Source organism: Corythoichthys intestinalis, chromosome 10 (assembly GCF_030265065.1).
Source record: "Corythoichthys intestinalis isolate RoL2023-P3 chromosome 10, ASM3026506v1, whole genome shotgun sequence".
NCBI classification, from domain to species: domain Eukaryota; kingdom Metazoa; phylum Chordata; class Actinopteri; order Syngnathiformes; family Syngnathidae; genus Corythoichthys; species Corythoichthys intestinalis.
In genome coordinates this window covers 25,118,879-25,142,041 of record NC_080404.1, presented here as the reverse complement: position 1 = coordinate 25,142,041, position 23,163 = coordinate 25,118,879, and the positions used below count along the sequence as shown (strand labels likewise).

At 40.2% G+C, this 23,163-nt stretch overlaps 1 protein-coding gene across 1 annotated transcript; it reads left to right on the top strand.

Annotated features, from left to right (window-relative positions):
• The first annotated feature begins 2,039 nt into the window (after positions 1-2,039).
• On the top strand, positions 2,040-12,320 carry LOC130923246 (solute carrier family 22 member 7-like). Its single transcript, XM_057848794.1, has 10 exons — positions 2,040-2,339; positions 2,799-2,902; positions 7,620-7,774; positions 8,030-8,198; positions 8,264-8,384; positions 10,145-10,251; positions 10,320-10,534; positions 11,770-11,878; positions 11,937-12,146; positions 12,224-12,320. The coding sequence occupies exons 1-10, from the start codon at positions 2,040-2,042 to the stop codon at positions 12,270-12,272; spliced, it is 1,539 nt and encodes a 512-aa protein (XP_057704777.1). The 3' UTR covers positions 12,273-12,320.
• Positions 12,321-23,163: the final 10,843 nt, after the last annotated feature.

The following is a 23,163-nucleotide window of genomic DNA, read 5'->3' as shown; positions in this document are numbered from 1 at the left end:
AATATTCCTTTCTTTAAAGAAAGTTTGTAGTGTGTACTTTGGAATCGCTGCATTTGCGGTCCTTTTTAAAGTTACGCGCATGCCAACTTTGTCAGAACACCGGCAATGTGCGGCAGAAAAATACAGCAGCTATAAAATAGCATTTGTTTTTAGCCCCGTCGTGTTAAGTACAGGGAAAAAATGCAACTCACCCGCTGAATCAGTGGGAGGCCTGAGTTTGTTTCGTTGAGACGAGATGGTCCCGAGATGGGAGAGTGAGAAGCTAGCATCACAAATACACGATGTTGGAAATTGTAGCACAGTTTTCAGCGCGCTCCTAGCGATGTCAGGATATTCCGAAATGACTTTAATCCAGAACTTCGATAGAGTTGTTGTTTCAAATGTACGTTTAAGTCGCCGTGATTTGCGATCTCTACAAGCTGATATTCCTGTTCCACAGACATGCTCGAATAACTCTGTTTATTCACATACGGGTCACGAATTCACTCCTTCGCAGTTCGTGGGTCTTTAGTGATTGGGAAGTAGCATAAATGTTGTTTTCTTCGAGGTTGTAGGCACATCTTCTGGCTCGTCAGGTTCCCTTTTCCCCGTAAAAAGTCTGTCCAAAGACGTCTGTTATTCAGTCATTCTACAGGGTGACCCAAAAAAAAGTTTACACTCAGTTGACTGCTTGTTTAAAAGCCATTGAAACATATCTAAATAGGTTGCTATGCTTAAGTGATTCATTAAGGTCACTCAATGCAGCTGATAATTTCTCGTCTCTACAATTCCTGTGCTTCTGCTGAAAATGAAGAAAACTTTAGCTGTACCTGAATTGCTGCGCGCCGGTCTGACACCTACTGAGATTGCAGCAAATCTGAGAATATCCAGATGTGCAGTCTACAAAGTTAAAAAGAAGTTGAAAGATACTGGAACAGCCTCACGAAAACCTGGGTCTGGAAAACCCGATCCGTGCGGACCAAAAAGTTGATTGACAAGGTGATATGTGGCCACCCCAGAGTCCAGATCTCAATCCCCTGGATTATAGCATATGGGCAACTGTGGAGGGCAGTGCCTGTAAGAAGCCACAAACTTCTGTGGCAGCCTTGGAGAGGTCCATTGTTAGATCTTGGGAAAAGATGACAGCATCCTACATAAAGAAGACCTGTCAAGCGTTCAGCAGGCGCCTGGAGGCTGTTGTGACATGTAAGGGAGGACACATTGAAAAATAGAGTGTACTGTACATGTTCTTTACAATAATGTATAATTTGTGATTAAATTCTAATTCTAAGATGAATAAACATGGCATTTAAGTTGTATTATGGCAGTGTAAACTTTTTTTTGGGTCACCCTGTAGTGTGGGGGCTAATTATTTCCGGGAAGAAATGTGATTGGCGACGACCTACGTCATACGTTATTATCGAGTCCAGCGCGCATAGATATACAAAAGAGATTTTGTGCTAACAGCGCAATCAATGCATTTCTATGACGACCTCCTATCCTGTAGTTGTATATCTAGAGTAGACAGGGATATTGGTGTGTTAAGCGGCACAGGTCAAAGTCAATTGGCCAGAATGCAGTCATAATAAATTATTTATAACTGCACGGCCCGGTACCAAATGCGCCACGGACCGGTACCGGTCTGCGGCCCGGTCGTTGGGGACCCCTGCCCTAAAAGGATGATTAGACACCAAATGGTTGATCGTTCATCATCATCTTAGGTTGTGTGAACTCTCAAGGCTCCATTATAGTTTTGTCAATCTTTTATACAGAAAATAGTGTTAAAATACACCACCATTCAAAGGTTTGGAAACATTTTTTCAATTAAACCGAATGGAGACATTTCTAATCTGCAACAACAAATTTAAAGTCTCAACAATTTAGCTTTTTTTATATGTCAAAATGACTGATTTTGTGCATCCTTCACGTCTCTCACTAAGTCAACCATTTGTCCTGTAATGGGTAACCACGTGTTGTTCAAAGGTAGTGTTAGTGATTAGTACGCCTCCTTAAATGAAAAACTGGTCTTCTGGTGAGAGTCAAAAGCGCACCGTGCTGGAATGTCGTTCGACACCATCCTCGCTGAGGTGGGCTCTTTCGGGCCCTTCCAGGGGGTGCTGGTGGCTCTCGCGGTGATCCCACGAATCGTTCTCCCCTGCAATTTCCTGCTCAACAATTTCATCGCCGCCGTGCCATCTCACCGGTGCCGCATCGGTCCATGGGACTCGTCGGCGGACCTGGGTGACGAAACATCATGCCAAATTTTAGCGGCAAATGACTCCGGGGAGACGCCCACCACCGGGTGTCGTTACGGGTGGATTTACGACAATTCCACTTTTTCTTCCACCATCGCAACTGAGGTACGATTTTGCCATATGAGCACAGAGGGTTGGCAATGAATCAGTGGCGGAATAAATGTGAAACGAGCCCTGGTGCGATGAGTAAAAACTGGCCCCCTGAGTTGACTGTCCGACAGAGGGCGGGGTTGCTAGTTGACAATTATCTGAGGGCCACTCCACTCCTTTGTGGCCCCTCCTCTAAATGACTATGTAGTGTGTCTGTTGGGGGAGGGGGTGCTAATTTGTTGTGGGCCCCTCAGATGCGGGGGCTGACAGCGATATTATAACACTATATTACAGCTCCGCTCATCATCGTACCTTTCTGTTAGACCCTCCCCTTACCCAACCACACCCCCTTTACACCCGCAAACTGGGCCCCCATGAGGGCTGGCCCCGGGTGCGGCTGCACCCTCAGCAACCAACCCCCTAAGTGCCGCCCCTGCAGTGTATGCTCATGTTGATTTTTTTATGTTGTTGCAGTGGGATCTAGTTTGTGACTGGAAGCATCTCCCCCAAACCACCAACACCATTTTCTTCCTTGGTTTGACGCTCGGTTCTGTGGTGTTTGGCGTGTTGTCAGATAAGTAAGTCATTTTCAGAAACAGTATGAAAAAAAAAATAGCATAGTTTGTAAATAAAGTATGTTTACTGCTTAGAAAGGACATTAATTTGTATCAAAACTATGTTTACTAGAGAGGGGGAGGCCCCTTTAGGCAGAAAATATATCTGTGGAATATAGTGCTTTGCTGTCATCTTGTGGCATCTTGGTGCAAAAAAAAACTAAAAAAAAATTGAAAAGGCAGAGGAGTTTAATTTTGGCTGAACATACACTGCTGGCCAAAAGTATTGGCACCCCTACAATTCTGTCAGATAATGCTCATTTTCTCCCAGAAAATGATTGCAATTACAAATGCTTTGGTAATAATATCTTCATTTATTTTGCTTGCAATGAAAAAAAAAAAAAAAAAAACACAAAAGAGAATGGGGAAAAAAATTAAATCAATCATTTTACTCAAAAAAATGGGCCGGACAAAAGTATTGGCACCCTCAGCCTAATACTTGGTAGCACAACCTTTATACAAAATAACTGCGAACAACCGCTTCCGGTGTCCATCTTTCTTACAATGCTATGCTGGAATTTTAGACCACTTTTCTTTGGCCAAATGATCCAGGTCTCTGAGATTTGAAGGGTGCCTTCTCCAAACTGCCATTTTCAGATCTCTCCACAGGTGTTTTATGGGATTCAGGTCTGGACTCATTGCTGGACCCTTAGAAGTCTCCAGTGCTTTCTCTCAAACCATTTTCTAGAGCTTTTGAAGTGTGTTTTGGGTCATTGTCCTGCTGGAAAACCCATGAGCTTTAAGGAGGGGGGGGGGGGGGGGGGGCAACTTTCTCAAACTGTGCCCTACATTATGCTGGAAAATTTGTTGTTTGTCATCAGACTTCACAATGCCATGCACACAGTCAAGCAGTCCAGTGCCAGAGGCAGTAAAGCAACCCCAAAACATCAGGGAACCACTGCCATGTTTGACTGTGGGGACCGTGTTCTTTTCTTTGAAGGCCTCGCTTTTTTCCCTGTAAACTCTCATGTTGATGCCCTTTCCCAAAAAGCTCTACTCTCGTCTCATCTGCTGTGAGAACATTCTTCCAAAACGTTTTTGGCTTTCTCAGGTAAGTTTTGGCAAACTCCAGCCTGGCTGTTTTATGTCTCTGGGTCAGAAGTGGGGTCTTCCTGGGTATCCCACCATAGAGTCCCTTTTCACTCAGACGCCGACAGATAGTACTGGTTGACACTGTTGTACCCTCGGACTGCGGGACAGCTTGAACTTGTTTGGATGTTAGTCGAGGTTCTTTATCCACCATCCGCGTAACTTTTCATTGAAATCTCTCTTCAATTTTTATTTTCCGTCCACATCTAGGGAGGTCAGCCACACAGGGCTTTACACTTATTGATGACACAGTGCATGGTAGACACAGGAACATTCAGGTCTTTGGAGATGTACTTGTAGCCTTGAGATTGCCCACGCTTCCTCGCAATTTTATTTCTCAAGTCCTCAGACAGTTTTTTGGTCTTCTTTCTTTCCTCCGTGGTCAATGTGGTACACACAAGGACACAGACAGAGGTTGGGTCAACTTTAATCCATTTTAACTGGCTGCAAGTGTGATGTAGTTATTGCCACCACCTGTTATGTACCACAGGTAGGTAACAGGTGCTATTAATTGCACAAATTAGAGAAGCATCACATGATTTTTCAAAGGGTGCCAATACTTTTGTGCAGCCCATTTTTTGGAGTTTTGTTTAAAATGATAATGATTTTTTTTCCCCATTGTTTTTTGTTTTTGTTTTGTTTTTTCGTTGCAAGCTAAATGAATGAAGATATTACTACCAAATTATTTGTAATTGCAATCATTTTATGGGAGAAATTGAGCATTATCTGACAGAACTGCAGGGGTGCCAAAACTTTTTGCCAGCAGTGTAGGTCTGTTGGATCCAAAAGAGCTTTCTTGCCATCTTGTGGCAACTTAGTGAGTGAAAAGAAAAACTGTTGAACTTCTCGTTCACAATTTTTTTTTTTTTTTTAAACTCTTACAGAGAGCATGTCATGAGTTTAATATCCTGAACAAAAAACAGTGTTTTATAATAGGATTAATATAATTGAATTAAGCTTTTATTAAACCAACACTAGGCAACTTTTCAACCTTTATGAAATATTTTCCTAACATTTTTGATGATATGTCGACTGACAACTAGTTGAATGAGGGGGTATGTATCGCTTTCATCAGCACTAATTAACTTTGAGGAGGGTGCAGGAACCCTGCCACACACACAAAAAAAAAAACTACAAATGTGCTGACTGCTTTACAGCATTCATCATTTTCCCCTTTCCCTATTCATTATAAAGATGTCAATGCGAATGCTTTTGCACGAAATCTGCAAGGGTGGCAGAGCAAAAAAAGACGAAAAGTTTTGTCTGATGAGGAAAACAAGGATAAAAGAACACTCAAGAATAAACATTGGCACGGCTTTAACTCGCTGAAAGGGTTAAAGCCGGAGCGTCATTTAGGTCGAAAATAGGCGTAGTGGATTAAAATTAGTGCTTTGGCGCCATCTTGTGTAAAAAATGTTGAAGTGGGAGATCATAGTTCTCTCTCCTCTCTCCCATCTCTCTCCCTCTCTCCTCCTCTCGGTTTGTTGGCTATTAAAAAGTAGAGCTTTGACGCCACCTAATGGCAATTTAGTGAAAAAAAAACTCTTTTTTTTTTTTTTGTTTTGTTTTGTTTTTTTTTTGTTTTTGTTTTAATGAAAAGATGAGCTTTATTTTGGCCAAACAGGGGTGCATTGAGGCAAAAGAAGTTCTTTAGTGCCATCGTATGGCATCTTCATGAAAAAAACTAAATCCAAGTGAGAGGAGGAGTTTCATTTCGGAAGACTGTAATCGTACGGAGTAGAAAATCGGTGCTTTATGTCATCTAATTGCAAAAAAAGTTTCATTTAGGAAAAGTATGTATTATTTCGAATGAAAATAGCGTTTTCTCGTGGCATCTCGGTATGAACAACTACTGTATGCTAAAGTGATCGAGGGAGGTTCATTTTGGAAGACCATACCTATATGGAATGCAATTGACTAATTAGTGCTTTGGCGGCATCTCACCATCTTCCTTAGAACAGGGGTCGGGAACCTTTCTGGGTGAGAGAGCCATAAACACCACATTTTAAAAAAATGTAATCCCGTGAGAGCCATACAATATGTTTAAAACTAAAAATATGAGTAATGTGTGCATTTTATGTAATTTCAACATTTTTAAAGTACAATAAGTCTCTGAATTCTTTTTAATAACATTGTTATGCTGTTGCTAATCAATGATGAATATTTCATACCATTAATGCGACTTCTGGTGCTGCATGGTGTTGCTGATGGCTTTGTAGTCTGGTTGATACTTGATGAGGTTAAGCGTGATGCAGGCATTGAGAAACTTAGGATACGTCTCTTTTCATGTTCACGAAGAAGCGACATGAATCCTCTGTTTTTTCCAAGCATACACGGAGCACCATCAGTGCACACCGAAACAAGTTTGTCCATTGGTAGATTTTTTTTCTTTAGCGAACTCAATGAAGGACTTGAATAAATCCTCCCCTCTTGTTGTTCCTTGCATAGCCAAAACTGCCAGACTTTCCTCATGTAATGTGTCACCGACAACATACCTTGCGATCACGCTGAACTGTGATAAATTGCTTACGTCCGTTGACTCATCCAAAGCGAGTGAAAAAATGGAGCCGAATTTACGTCCTTCACTTGCGTTGCCTCAGTTTGATTTGACATCATGACGGTACGATCGTGAACAGTTCTTGCTGACAGGGGATGTCTTTTATCCGTTTAATAATCTTGTCTTTATCCGAAAAGTCGCCAAAAAATTCATTGGCAACATCAAGCATGAATGCTTTGGCGTACTCCCCATCTGCGAATGGCTTCCCGTTTCTCACAATTGCTAAAGCGCCAGCAAAGCTAGCCGAATTCCAGTCACCTTGTTTGGTCCAAACACGGAGTTGCTACTGACTAGCTTGCACTCTTGTAAGAAGCTCTTGACATGCTTTCTTCCTGTTGTCCCCCGTCGAATATTTCAATGCAAATGTAGTATGGCGGGTGTCGAAGTGCCGCTTTATATTTGACCTTTTCATAGATGCAATTTTATCGTTGCATATTAGACACACCGCAGAACCTGCTCTCTCCACAAAGGCAAATTCCTCTGTCCATTCCTGCTGAAAAGTACGATACTCATCGTCTTTTTTTCTTTTTGCCATCTTCTCAAAAGGGGTTTCTAAAATTAGCGGGGAAAACGATACTAAAACTGTGGGAAAATTACTACGCACATGCGCACATCGGCCGCTCTTTTTGACAGCAAAATACGGCGGCCCCACTCGATCAATGTCTGCATCATCTGCGTTGCCAATGCGATTGATAGACAGATAAATACATAGATAGACGCAACGACATGTATGTTTGCCACTTTCCCACTAAAATAACTGCGAACCGGCTTTCTAGTTGCCGGGGATTGTTGCTGTTTTGCGCAACGCGCAAAGGATTATAACGAGGCTTTTTTTTTTTTTTTTTAATAATTAAAGATTTGTCTGCGAGCCAGATGCGGCCGTCAAAAGAGCCAGATATGGCTCGTGAGCCATAGGTTCCCGACCCCTGTTCTAGAAGATGCAATTTTTTGGGCAATGTGTGAAACTTGCTCGTATGTCAACACCAAGCGAATAGATTGGCCAAGTTGTCACTCAGTGCTGTTTTATGTGTGCAGTTACGGGCGCAAATGGAGCCTGTTGATCTCGTACGTGTTGTCCTTAACGTTCGGCTTGGCCAGTGCGTCGGCCAAATCCTACGTAGTCTTCGCCGTGCTCAGGTTCCTCAGCGGTGCTGCACTGGCGGGTCTCAGCCTCATCTCCATCACCCTCTGTGAGTCCACAATTTTTCCAAAAAGTTTTAACTCGATGGCTGCCATTGACGGCGATAAAAATCCGATCCATTTGAGCCGGGAGAGGCTGGCAGCGAATATTTGCCATCGTCAATCGCCGTCAATCGCAGAGGAACATGATCATTCAAAGAAAGACACCATTTACGGTTCATATTTTAATGGACATTGCGCAGCTCATTGTGTTGTATGCGCTTTGGCCATCGGAGGTCTGCGTTTTACATACGACTGAATTTTAGGCGTCGAGTGGGTGGACTCATCTCACCGTGCGTCCATGTGCATCATCGGCAGCCTGACGTGGTCGCTAGGCAACATGCTGCTGGGCGCTTTTGCGTTCTTCATCAATGATTGGCGACCGCTGGTTGTGGCCGTCACCACCCCGCTGGCCTTTGGCATCCTCACCTGGTGGTCAGTACCCAACAACCGACAACGTCTTATGCCGGAATGTGATGACGTCTATCGTCATAATGCAGGTGGGTGCCTGAGTCGGCCCGATGGCTTCTGACCAATGGCGACGCGGAAAAAGCGAAATTTTACCTGGACAGATGCGCCAGACTTAACAACAGACCTAAACTGTCCAAAGTCCAAATGGAGGTATGTTTGTGGTCAATCATTTTTTGTCAAGTGATCATTGTAACATTTCAAATGTACATTTTTTTAGTATAAAAAGTCTGACTTTAGAAACTTTTCTAAATGAAAAACAAACTTTTAATGTGATACCACTTTTTAAAGTCTCTTAATAGCAAATATTTCCTTTTTGTTTTTTTATTTTTAATTTTTCAAATAAAACAAGTGAGAAATCAGTAGATAATTCTACCATTATGTAACCAAAAAGGAGGGAAGACAAACTGTGAATATTAGGGTTTGGCATCGAGCATCGATGGGACACGGTTCTAACACTCCGATGCTCCCGGAACCGTTCGAATTTTTAAATTTCGATTCCATGTTTCGATGCCCTGAACACTCAGCGGAAAAAATTGCTGCCGAAAACCACGAAGAAGCCACAAGAAAGGCATGTTTATTCGTTGCAACTTAATTACAACCATGGACAACCATGGCTGCACCGTCAGAACCAGGTAAGTAAAACAAACAAAACCTCTGTCTTCTGCTGTCCCCGCGACCCGACCCGGGATTAAGCAGTGGATGGATGGATGGATGGATGGATGGATGGATGGATTAATGGAAGGAATAGTAAAATAAGTCGTATTATTACGTCGGGCTATGGTAGATATCCCATGTATATAGAACTAGATGCGAAATGACAGACTCAGCGGCGTTAAAACATGTATAGAGAACTAGATGCGAAATGACAGACTCGCCGGCGTTAGTAAACAGCCGCCATCTTAGAGCAGTAGATGCCACCGTTAAAATCAACAGTATTAAAAAATCTTCAAATTATAATCAATAGAAGAATTTATACTAATGCTTCGTCGTAGCTCCCTGCTAAGGTACATGTATGGCAAAAGAATGTGTAAATGTTTTCTGAGCTTTTGAAAAATAACATCTTTGTGAAAGTGCACTCCTGTGGAAAGAAACATCATCATATTCAAGTTCAAAGACCGATATTTATATACAAGTTAAAAATAGCCCTGTGAGAAGTTCATATACTTCATAAATTTCATATTAATTGTATTGACAATAAATTATAATAATAATTAATAAATAATAATCATAAATCATAATTTATTTTAATTTCATTTCATTTAAAAAATCATCGAAAAGTTAAGACATTAATACAAACTAATAAATTTTTAAACTATACATTTTTTGACCCTGACCCTTTTTTTTTTTTTTTTTTTGACCCTGCTTCTTAAAAGAATCGGAATCAAGAATCGTTCGTAACCGGAATCAAAACGTGGAATTGAAATCGTTTTAATTCAAACGATGCCAGACCCTAGAGAATATGCTCTTTTAATTAAAATGATAATAATAAAAAAAATGTTTATTTATTCACTCATTCACTGAAGTGACAGCGATGGACATCCAATCCATTTGTAGTAGGAGGGGTAATGAAAGGATGAGGGCTATCGGTGAATGCTTATCCTGTAGTACCATTTACGTCGCTAGGGGCGTATAAACATTCATTCATTCACGAATTGGACGTCTAATGCTTTCAGTGGCACCTAATGAGTTCAAATTTGGGATGAGGAGGTCAAAGGTCACAGAGGTCAGACAAGGAATTTTCCGATAAATTGCTAACGGATTAGCTCATTGAACGCAAATTCATAAGGTAGGTTAAATGATGAGAAACGAGTGGGTTAAAGGTCACAGAGGTCAGAAATATCACGATGCTTTGATCGAATGTTCTGTTGCTTATTAATGTTAATATTGTCTCTGTGTGTTTGTGGTCACAGGCTTTGTCCGACATGGAAACTTCGGATAAGGACCAAAAGTACACGTTCCTTCACCTGTTCCAGACGCCAAAGCTAAGAAAAATCTCGCTGATCACCGGAATCGCATGGTAGTTGCCACTTGTATTAAAAAAGAAAATTTGTGTATCTATCTACCATCTTGATTTTCATTGGGCAGGTACGGCACGGCAGTGACGTACTACGGCATCAGCTTAAACTTGGGCGGCTTCGGCCTCAACTTGTACCTGACGCACTTCGTTTACGCCGCCGTGGAGGTTCCTGCCAAGCTGCTGCTTTCCGTGCTGATAAACAGGATCGGTCGCCGGCCGTGTTTGGTCAGCACCTTGGTGCTGACAGGAACCTGCATCGGGCTCAACATTTTGGTCCCAAGGGGTGAATATCATGTCAAGTATATTATATTATAGTATATAAGTATAGTAATATGACACGCCAGATGTTTACAGGAATTCAGTATGGGGTAAATATTTTGTCTTGATATTAATTCTTTGGTCGTCATTGACGGCACTGGACATCCAATCCATTTGAAGTGGAAGGTTGGCAGCGATTATCTGCCAATCCTCCCACTTCAAATGGATTGAACATCTACTAGTGACAAACTCGGCAGCTCAAAAGAGCCACATGATTGAATGTCTAAGATGAAAAGATGTTCTTACAGTATATTAAAGATGTATAAACATAAATTGTCTGGATGGTACATTTAAAAACATGTAAAAAATGGCGTATTAGAGGTGTATAAACATTCATGGCATAGACCAGATGTAGAGAGCATTACATATCAAGAAGACTATGCTACATTAGAAGTGAGTGAGTAAATAAATAAAAAAATATAACAATGAAAATAAGTATTACATTAAAGGTGTAATGAACTTAAATATGAAGTGAAAATGGCATGTATCGACAGCAAATATGTTACATTTGTGGTGTATACACATTATTTTTTATTTATTTTACTTTATTTGAATTTTTAAAATTTCAGTACATTAATTATTACTAATTATATACTTAATTTAAAAAATATATTAATCTAAATATATACTGTATTATTTTGTTTATTTTGTTTTGAAATTCAAGTTTTTTTTATCACATTTTTGTTTTAATTAGTTTGTAAGTATGGTTTTTATCTTCAATGTTACCAATTTTTTAATTAATGTATTTATTAGTTTTTAGATTGAACTATAATATAAATGTCTTAAATGAGAAACGTATGAAAACCAGGAGTACAGTCATGAAATATACTGTAATGTACTGTAAATATAGATGGACATTGAGGACATTAAATATAAGGTAAATATAGTACATTGGAGTTAGTATTTGAAATTATGCTTGTCACATTTTAAACGTATATCATAAATATACTCCATTAAGGTTGTGAGAAATATGTTAGCAAGTAGTGGTGGGTTAAACTCCAGAAATCAATTTTTTTGTATGTAGCTATTTAAAAAATAAAAAAATAAAAAAATAAAGCATTATATAATAATTTCCCATGAGGGACTGTTTTTAAGCAGCGGAAGAATCCATATTTTTTCACTATTTATGGCATGTGTGGGCTTGAGTCGAGCAGCTTTTGTTGAAAGAAAAAAAACAAATTTTTTTGGATGTTGTTAAAGATTTGTGGCACGTGCGATCAGCGGTGGCGGTTTTGGGAAAAGGCCTTTCCGAAGCATCCTTCACGACCATCTACCTGTACACCACAGAGCTTTACCCTACTGTGCTCAGGTAAAAATGCTGTCAATATTGAAGATTGCGTGAGTATTACGTGCGTTTTTGTGTTCAGACAGAACGGCATGGGTTTTACGAGCGTGATGAGTCGTGTGGGAGTATCTATGGCGCCACTGGTTCTCCTCCTGGACAACGTGTGGACGCTCCTCCCTCAAATTCTGCTGTGCGCCGGCGCAGTCTTCTGCGGCCTGGTGGCGCTCTGGCTGCCCGAGACCCTCCACGTCCGGCTGCCAGAGACCGTTGGGGACGTGGAGCGGGCCAGATGGTGGGTCGCGTGACTAGTGTCGTAAGCGTTAGCGTGATAGTTTAATGCTGATGAGTGATTTTTCTATTTTTGTGTAGTGGAAAAGGAGAAGAAGATGTTCCTCTGAAGACAAGTGTTACAACATGATAGAAGTTTGTGGGGTATGAGTCAGACATTGGTGCTAGAATTTTAACTGTGGAATGTTAACTGTGGAAGTTATCCATTTGAAGTGGGAGGGCGGGGGTGGAGGTGGGACCCCTCCCCCGTCCCACTCCCACTTCAAATGGATTGGACATCTACGGCCGTCAATGGCAACCAAAGAGTAAATTTCACCTGCACAAGGTTCAGAACATTTTCTGAGTCGTGAGTTTTGGGTTACATTTTATTTGAATACTTTTATTGACAGTGTCATAATTATGACATGACACCTGTGAATAAATGTTATTAAGTGTCATGTAATAAATGATGTCACTTTTGATGAAAAAGTTGACATTGTTTCAAACATCTTTAGGTTGAGGTTAGGGTGCAGGAACTGGGTTATTATGATAGTCTTATGACACTGTCACAAGATTAGGGATGGGAATTGATAGGATTTTTACGATTCCGATTCCATTATCGATATTGCTTAACGATTCGATTCTTTATCGAGTCTCTTATCGATTCTAATTTGGGGGGAAAGAAGAACAAACGTTTTTATTGGCATCGAGTTTGCTTAATCAGAAGTCACGACCTTACAAACTCACAACGAGGTCAAAAGAGGCCCAAGGTCTCAATGTTAACTGTCGAAATAGGTGGCAAATACACAAGAATGTGTAACATTTTACTGAAACATTTTTCTAATAGAAATTTTAAAAAAAGGTACACGGCACATAGGTCGTTGTTCTGCCTTTGGTAATATGTGTCAAAGTGTATTATTTACCATTATATTGAAATGCATGCCTTTTAGTTTTTAGCAGGGGTCCCCAGACCTTTTCCTGTGAGGGCCACATAACTTTTCCCTTCTCTGATGATAGAATGAACAGAAAAAGTGTGACGATTGCAGGAGTGCCTAAATGTAAAAATGTATTGTTTTTCAGAAAGCCACAATCAAATAACCCTTTCTGGATTCTTCACGGAACAAAAGTAAATAAAATAAAATAAAATAAAATAACACTATTAATTAAATAGATAATAACCAAATAACCCTCTCTGGGTTCTTCACAGAAAAAAGCCAGGAAATAAATAACACTATTGGGAAAAAAAAAAAAAAATCAAAATGCTCTCTGGTATCGTTCAGGGGGCCAGATAGCGGGCCGTAGTATGGGGACCTGTGGTTTTTAGAGTGCTTTCACGCTCAACTGGGGGCGCCCTTGCGCTTCCTCACGCGAAGAAGAACGCGCTCGCATGAAAAAAAGCGTGCTAACACACGAAGAAGAAGTGCAGCTACAAAGAAACCAAGCGAGTGAGCGAGGTAGTGAGAGAGGGAAACACTGCTACGAGCCTACGTTCTTTGTTCATGTTTGTAAAATATCTACAGCGGCAACGCCTGTATGTATCATCTTTTGTGTTGTTGTTGTTGTTGCTATTTTTTTTTTTTTTTTTGCGAACCTGTTTGTTATTGGGGATGAAATTGATTTGTTTTGTTTCTCCTTTTAGTTTCACTCTTCAAGTGATGGTGTCATAACGACGGCTGAATAAAGTCAGCATATTATAGCAACTTCTTCTGCATCGTCATTTGGGAGTTTAGTTTCTGTATAGCCACGACTGAGCCTTTGCGTCTCAATGAGGACAGTACAGTCGTATTCCCTCCCGACGCAGTTACCTCCACCTTGCAATGACTGCAAGTCGCTTTGTTGTAATTTTTCCTCGTGAAGTGTAGACACTATGTGCTGTCATTGTTATATTTACGGCTGCAATGCTCGTGCTAAACCATCGTAACCTTTTATTTTCACCCACTTTCCTGGTGAAGTGTAGCCAAACTTTGGAGCGAGTGGTTCTTGGCGCCATGCTAGTTTGATGCGTCTGGACAACAAGACATGTCGCGTCACGTGACGACGCAATACGCGCCTTTGGGAATCGTTAAAGGGATCGTTAAGGCTTTTTCATTGTGATGTCGAGGCCTCGAAACATTAGGAACCGGTTGGGAATTGGAATCGGATTTCGATTCCTATCCCTACACAAGATGCTTACAAATAAAGTGCTATGGAGTTTTGTTTAACAGCGTGAGTTTGTACTGTGAAAGGTTAGTTAGATATATAAATAAAATAAAAAGGTAAGACGCACATAAAAAAATCGTAGTTATTAGGTAAAATGTATATTGAAGAACTGGAGAAAAATACTATAATTTTCCGTAAAATAATAAATATTTACCATCAGAACAGTTAAATAAGTGTAAAACAAAAAAAAATATGTGACTGTATTAAATAGATTGAATAACAAATTAAATTAAATACTTTTTTAAACTAAGTTATGTGTATATGATCAGTATTTATTGTTACAATTAAAAGTGTAAATCCCAAAATGTTCTTTTACTGTATTAAATACAGTGATCCTCGTTACTTTGCGCTTCAAACTTCGCGCCCTCAGTCCGTCGCAGATTGTTTTTCAATACAAAAATTAATAAATACAGATGAGCTGTCCCAATCTGATCACTCTCCCTCCTGCTGTTTTTCATGGTAAGGCACTGCACTGGAGTTGGTTATTAAATTTAACGATTATTAACAGTCGTTAAGGTTTGATCTCGCCTGGAAGCTTGGAAGCCGAAACTGCAGAGCGATGCGCGCGTCAATCATCGTTTAGCTTGTTAAACAGTTGCTGTGGCAACTCATTGTGTGTAAGTGACTTGGGTGGACTTACTCAATGAAGGATTTAATAAAGACAAGCATATTTCTACTTTATTCTTGTTTAAATATTTGTAAATACGGGAAGTATCAATACTTACACTGACCACCATTGAATAAGTGTAAAATTTTGAATAAAATAGGATATTGTTAAGAATATACTGTCAATCAGAGCTACCAGTATTTGACTAATATTCTAAATTTTTAATTCAGTTACTCATTATTTACAGTGTTTTTACTTCCACCATCTCATGGTGCACAGTGGTGTTACGCCCAAAATATCTGGGAAACACAACAAAATAGATCAAGTGTGCCCCCCAAAATCTTTGCCGCGAAGCCCCGAAATAGCGCGCCAGCAGCCATCAAAGTCGAACTGCGTCCCACCTGGCCGGAGGTGTGCAAGGTGAGGTTTCCGCGGCTGTCGCGTCCACGTGAGCCGTAAAGCTTCTATTTCTGTGCACAGCTGTTCAAAGTCGGAAGAAGCTTTAGAATGGAACTCCTGGTTCAGTCGGGGACCGTTGACGTGTGTCAACTGTCCGCCCCAATGATTTCAATATGCTTCCTGATATAAACACTTGGAACATGAGAATGTGAGCGCCATCTTGAAATTCTTGGAAAAGCTCTGGCGCGTCGGAAAGATTGGATTTTTAAATTTTGTCTGTCAGAGTACAGAAGCAGCTGTCTGTCTCGTATATAACAGATTGTGTACTCGCAGCGTGATTTTTTTTTTTTACACGATTGCGTGACGTATCCTAAATATGCACTACGCTTGACGTCGTACGCCGGCAGCTGGTGTCACATCTGACACGGCTGCTGATAGAGACTCAAGAAACAAACATGCTTTACTTCAATAGACGTTTAAAAAAAACAATAAAAAGTTGGTTCTAAGTAGATACCATGTTCATATTCTGTAATTTAAGGGTTAGCGTTTCAAATTAGTTTAAACCAAGGTTTGTGGTTAAAATTAGGGTTGAGGTTTTAATAAGTGTAAAAAATAATGTTGGGTGTTGGTTCAAAATTAGGGTTGGGTTTCAAATTAGGGTTTCAAGAAAAGAGTAGTGGCTTACAATGGCGTATCGCAAGCAACACGTCACTTTTGCTCATTAATATTCATGACGTTAGCAATTGTTGCTAGGCGGGTCAACCTCCTGTTTTTCCCTAATAGCAAATGCATGGAAATAGTGCACGAATGAGATGTTTGCTGAGCTAAACCTAACAATTGTGTCCGACAATTGTGTCCCTGGTGCCTGGTAAAGATGTGGAATAACATACAAATGTTCAGTTAAAGAGATGGCTTGTGTTTCGAGAGCTGAAAAAGACGGGAAACAAAGATGACCTGATCCAGAGTTAGCTTGTTTTATCGACACCTTTTTCTTGTGTGCATTGCCTTACGCCACTGGCAATTACATTCTCCTGTTTCAACAATCTATCCTTTACCACCATATGCCCTGTCTTTCTTATATATTATATCCTCTGGTTGTCTTACGTTTCTTATCGTTCTTGGGGTCAATTTACATTGCTATTTTTGTGTAGCGGTCGCGAATGCTACTTAGTGACAGCCAACGAACACTTTTAATTTTTTTCACTAATAACAAATCTTAATTCTACACTTTATTTACACTTCCCTCATCTTAAAGTTGTTTTTTTTACAACAGGAAACGTAACAGTGGCAGTCAGATCCCATTTTAATTTTTTTCAGGTCTTTCATTGTCAGACAGAAGCAGCACGGCAAAACGCCACGCTAAAAAATAAAATACGAAAATGGCTTACCTCTTCATCCTCTCTAGGACTATAGCCCCCCAAAAAATGTTTATTGCATATGAAATGTGAATGGCTTCACCTTGCTGTCGTTTAACTGGTCTTTTGGACGTCCGTGCAAGTTGATGTATTCTTCACATTTTTTCCTCCGGTTTTTGGTTTCGGAAAACGTATGAAGAAAACGTCCTTCGAAGATATGTCGTAATGTCTAGAGTCGTTTGTAAAAGTTCCATACCAGCAGTGTTTGATCGGCATGTTCTTTTTTGAAAGATTACCAAGGAAAACAAGGAGAAATAACATGGCTTGTATGCGAGGGCCTGTCTATAATGACTCACTTTCACGTTACGATGGCAATGTCACGGTCTAAAAATAGCATTCGTGCGGTACGCTATTAGGGTTAGGGTTGCAAAGTTTAAAAAAAAAAAAAAAAAAAGCCCAGGATGGGGGTTTAAAATTAGGGTTGAGTCTAAAAATAGGCTATAAATTAAGGCTTTCAAGGCAATATTCATCTTTGAAATTAAGGTTTCAAATCAAGGTTGAGGGTTTTAAATTAGGGTTCGGGTTAAAGTAAAAAATTCTGGATTATGGTTCTAAAATTGGGTTGTGTTTCAAATTCGGGTTTTAAGACAACTGTATGGTTTTTAAACTAGGTCTTGGATTTGAAAGTTGAAAAAAAAGCAGTTTAGATTTGGGTTGGAAAATTAGGGTTAAGATTTCAAATTAAGGTTTCAAGACAAATTTAGGAGTTTCAAATTGGGATTTAAAAAAATCCAGGATGGGACTGCAAGTTAGTTGTAGAGTTTAACTTTTGTGTTTCAAACCAAGGTTCGGGTTTCAAATGAGGAGTACGATTTCAGCCTGGGTTCCATAAATATTAGGAAAAGCCTACTTGAACAACTTTATTTTATTGTTTGAAATAAAATATTAACATAATTACTTATGTGTGTTGACTCCCTTGTTCTTCTCAAACCTGCTATTTGGCTCTCTTCTTGACATCAAGTCAACCCTGATGATGTCATCGACTCCATTTTTGATGTCCTCCTTTTGTTTACAGTAACATCACACACAGACTGTCAAGATGTCATCAGCCTTCCAATATAGCCTCCTCATTTTTCAAATAATGTTATATATATATACAACCTTGCACCCCCTCCCCGAAAAAGAATTTGAAGCCAGCCTAGCGCTAGCTCTGTTAGCATTAGCAGGCGAATTAGCAGTATCTTTTTTCAAGGGCTAATCCCAGCTGCTCCTCGCCTTCGCCCCGCATGCTAAAAATAGCTCCCGGGGGCTTAAACCAAAACAAAGATGGCGGCTGGGAGGTTTTCATCACAGGACGCTAATCCAAAATCGAGTCGGAAGGGGGTAGGGCCCTATTGCCATTTTCCATGTAATGTTACACCACAAAACTGCTGTTGTATAAAAATTGGTATCACAAAAACATCAATTCAACAAAAAGGTGAGTTTAAAACCATCTTTACACCACAAATCTGACATTTCAAAAGCATTTGTTTTCCAAATTTTTGACTTTTACTCACAAAAAAAAAAATGGTATTGAATAAAAAGTGGTATCACAGAAAACATATAGCAGTAAATTTATAATCAATTTTTGTCCACAAAATTTGACATTTGAGCAACAACCCACAAAATATTGTACAATGTTTACTTTTTGCTTTTTTTTTTTTGATCACAGAAATCTGTTATTTAAAAAAATTGTATCCCACATTTTTGCTTACAAGTGATAAAACAAAAATCACTTGAATTTTAAATCGCAAAAAACGAAATAATAAAAATGGGTATTACAGAGAGATTTTTAAAAATGACAAATTTATAATCAATTTTTTGTCCACAAATTTGAAATCTGTAAAGCTTTCCAGCAAAATTTCCCCCAAAGTAACATTGTTCATGATGTTTTTTAGTCACTTTTGTAAAACTCAACAAATTTCAGGGTGAAAGACTTCCATTGAGGGCAGTTTTAATGGCCGTCAAAGTTGACCTGAAATGCACGTAAGGGTCAGCGACGTCTTTTTGGAGCGCACGACTGGTTCGCTGCTCCCTTAATAACGGAATGATAATACATGAATGGGAAGTTTGCAATGGAACTGGGTGACAGCTTGCGCGGCTTTCATAAAGAGATCATCCTTCTCTGGCTCCAGTATTAAAGCCTCTTTCACAACCTTGTACCCCCCCCCCCCCCCCCCGGACCCCCCACTGCCTTCGCTATATATTCCCCTAGCTGGCACGCATTGTCCGAATCTCAGCGGGGAAGCCGGATGACGCTGGGAGTGCGGCTTTTGTTACTGTTGTTAGTGGAAACACGACGTGAGAGCTGGAGGCCTGAGAACATGCAGGTCGGGGGGCAGGAAAGCATATCGGAAACATAGTTTTGACCAACAAAAATGTATTTATTACAGGTGTTAACTCACTGACTGTCACTGACGACGTCTAACCCATTTTGACTGGGACATTCACCCCTCCCAGTCAAAATGGATTGGACGCTCAGCGCTATCAATAGCATTGAAAGATAATCATTGGCAGCCAGTCCTCCCAATTTAAATGAATCAGATGTACAGTGGGGCAAATAAGTATTTAGTCAACCACTAATTGTGCAAGTTCTCCCACTTGAAAATATTAGAGAGGCCTGCAATTGTCAACATGGGTAAACGTCAACCATGAAAGACAGAATGTGAAAAAAAAAACAGAAAATCACATTGTATGATTTTTAAATAATTTATTTGCAAATCATGGTGGAAAATAAGTATTTGTTCAATACCAAAAGTTCATCTCAATACTTTCTTATGTACCCTTTGTTGGCAATAACGGAGGCCAAACGTTTTCTGTAACTCTTCACAAGCTTTTCACACACTGTTGCTGGTATTTTGGCCCATTCCTCCATACAGATCTCCTCTGGAGCAGTGATGTTTTGGGGCTGTCATTGGGCAACACGGACTTTCAACTCCCTCCACAAATTTTCTATGGGGTTGAGATCTGGAGACTGGCTAGGCCACTCCAGGACCTTGAAATGCTTCTTACGAAGCCATTCCTTTGTTGCCCTGGCTGTGTGTTTGGGATCAGTTTCATGCTGAAAGACCCAGCCACGTCTCATCTTCAATGCCCTTGCTGATGGAAGGAGATTTTCGCTAAAAATCTCTCGATACATGGCCCTATTCATTCTTTTCTTTACACAGATCAGTCGTCCCGGTCCTTTGCAGAAAAACAGCCCCAAAGCATGATGTTTCCACCCCCATGCTTCACAGTGGGCATAGTGTTCTTTGGATGCAATTCACTATTCTTTCTCCTCCAAACATGAGAACCTCTGTTTCTACCAAAAAGTTATATTTTGGTTTCATCTGACCATAACACATTCTCCCAGTCATCTTCTGGATCATCCAAATGCTCTCTCGCAAACCGCAGACAGGCCGGGACATGTACTGGCTTCAGCAGGCGGACACGTCTGGCAGTGCAGGATTTGAGTCCCTGGCGGCGCACTGTGTTACTGATAGTAGCCTTTGTTACTGTGGTCCCAGCTCTCTGTACGTCATTCTTTAGGTCCCCCCGTGTGGCTCTGGGATTTTTGCTCACCGTTCTTGTTATCATTTTGATGCCACGGGGTGAGATCTTGCATGGAGCCCCAGATCGATGGAGAATATCAGTGGTCTTGTATGTCTTCCGTTTTCTAATAATTGCTCCCACAGTTGATTTCTATACACCAAGCGTTTTACCAATTGCAGATTCAGTCTTCCCAGCCTTGTGCAGGTCTACAATTTTGTCTCTGGTGTCCTTCAACAGCTCTTTGGTCTTGGCCATAGTGGAGTTTGGAGTGTGACTGACTGAGGTTGTGGACAGGTGTCTTTTATCCCGATAATGAGTTAAAACAGGTGCCATTAATACAGGTAATGAATGGAGCCTCGTTAGACTTCGTTAGAAGAGGTTAGACCTCTTTGACAGCCAGAAATCTTGCTTGTTTGTAGGTCACCAAATACTCATTTTCCACTGTAATTTGGAAATAAATTCTTTAAAAATCAAACAATGTGACTTTCTGTTTTATTTCCACATTCTGTCTCTCATGGTTAAGGTTTACCCATGTTGACAATTACAGGCCTCTGTAAACTTTTCAAGTAGGACAACTTGGACAATTGGTGCTTGACTAAATACTTATTTGCCCCACTGTATATCTATGTCAGTGGCATGCAATGAGTCAACTTTTAATTTCATTAATGTAGCTTTTATTAACATTGTATTTAATCTATGATGTATAATTACAGTCAAAAAATTTGGACACTGAGTGCTGTCAGTGGCTCTGAAAATTTTTTTTTTTTTAAATTAAAATAACGTTTGAAACAGAAAACTTACTTTGTGATCTTTTCCAGGTTTAATTTGTATTTTATTTTAAAGTACTCCAACTAGTACTAGTACTGCTAGTTCAAATAAACCGAACGTCTATCGCTGTGAAAGGCAGGTAGTAAGCTAAGAGTGCTTTCAGACTAGACCAAGGGGACCAGGGTCGGGTTGGAGAGCTACCTCACGCCAACAAATGAGTCTTTGAAAAAGTAGCAATACATGGACGAAAGGCGCCCTCACTGGTTGGACAAATAGAAGAGGAAATACCTCCCTCTTGGGAGGGGAGGGAGGGAGCTTGGAGTGTCAAAGTGTGGTGCTATGATGCTGCACGTAATGTAGCACAGCATTATTTTTGCATGTTAAACTGAATATAGGATTTTTTTTTTTTACAATCCTTCATTTCGCAATGATGATAAAACTGTGCATTTGTATGTGTTAATTTTTTGTCAACTGACTGTTATGTGAAGCAGAAGTTTGTATGCATGTAAGTTTGAAAAAATAAACGCAATGTAGCATGACCAGCGGCAGTGTCGCTCCCTCTCTCCGAGCAAACTGGAGTATATAAAAAAATGCATAAAGAAAAATTAAACAAGGTCACACAGGTGTGCGATCATTCTCACTTTCGTGACTTTTTGCACTGTCAAATTGTCACCACTTCCAGGAGAGCGACACTCACAAAATAGCCGCCCCGAGAGGCTCTTCCTGTCTCGGCCAGTCATTCTCACATGGTACGTTCAGCAACAGCATGCAAAACACAATCGCAAAATTAGAACCAGATTCTGTGTATCAAATGCAACTGCTTAGCGCAGCACAACAACATTTGGCCAAAGCTTATTGTCTGTCATCTTGCCATTCTTGATTTTGAATAGCGTCAGCACTATATTTCCGCCTCCAAGGATGCCCAGCGTGTACTATCACAGCCTAGGGCATCCCAGCTCCACGTTGTGACGCTGCACATAAAGTAGCAAAAGCACACCCTGCTCCAGTTGCATTCACAAGCGAAGCAGGGTGCGTTTAAAGTGGACCGAGACGCACAATATTTGAGCGGACCAGAGTTCGGTTGTTTGTTCCAAACTAGAGTTCGAATGTGCATTCAAATTTACAAAATGAAGCGGATTATCGGAGAAAAAGAACTCTAGTCCATTTAAAACGGATCAAACAGTGCTCGTGTGAAAGCGCCCTATGATACGTCAGTGTACTCTGGTCCATTTAAAACGGACCAAATAGTGCTCGTGTGAAAGCGCCCTATGATACGTCCGTGTAGTAAGCGCACACATAGCTCAGATTTTGCTTGCAATCCTAATTGTAGAATTAATGATATTTTAGGGCGACATTTAGATCTGATTAAATTTAAATTTAAAATCAGATTTCATGAAAATTCATAAAGCATTTCACTCGTACTTAATCACAAGTCAAATCTAAAAAAAAAAATAAAAAAAAAAGTAATTTGTCTCAAATCATATGTTCAATTCACGCTATCAGAGGTTGCCTGAAAGACAGCTTTTATCTCCTCATATTCACTAGACATATCGCTCGTTTCTCATAATTAGCTTGAAATTCCAAGTAAAAATTTGGCAAACGAGTGCTCATATCCCCAAAAACTCATTAGCCCAGTCGCTCTAGCTAATTAGCGTCATGCAAACCTGAAACTCCTCAGTTGGTCAAACTTTTTCCAACTTTTGTCCATCCTGGAATCATTTCTATTTTCTCGTAGAGTACAAAATCCGTCTCAAAAGTAGCCGTCGAACAAACTTCTAACTATACACGATCCCTAAAAGAAATGTCAACTTCATCCCTTGGCAAAGTGACGTGACAACACGCACGGCTAGATTCTTTATGTTGAGCTCGCTGTTGGTGGCTTGAATAAGTACAAGAACACATAGATTAAAACATGGATCAAGTTTGGCGTGAAAAGGCTACGCTGCAGAGACTGGTACAGTAATTCAATGACCCTAATGACCCCACCATGCTGCAGACACCGTCATGCAAGTAATTAAAGTCATAAGTCAAGTCATTGTATTTTATTTGTATTCCTTGGTGCACGCTAGACCACAGTCCAATATGAAATGGAATCTTTTCATCCAGTAAGAAGTCATAAAACTGCCCGGGTATTGATCAGCTAA

What these genes read in the sequence shown, in the direction of transcription:
- LOC130923246 (XM_057848794.1), top strand. Translation starts at nt 2,040, where the DNA reads ATGTCGTTCGACACCATCCTCGCTGAGGTGGGCTCTTTCGGGCCCTTC. An exon ending in TGTCCAAAGTCCAAATGGAG is followed by an intron (nt 8,385 to 10,144) that starts GTATGTTTGTGG and finishes TTGTGGTCACAG; the next exon opens with GCTTTGTCCGACATGGAAAC. An exon ending in CTGATCACCGGAATCGCATG is followed by an intron (nt 10,252 to 10,319) that starts GTAGTTGCCACT and finishes TTCATTGGGCAG; the next exon opens with GTACGGCACGGCAGTGACGT.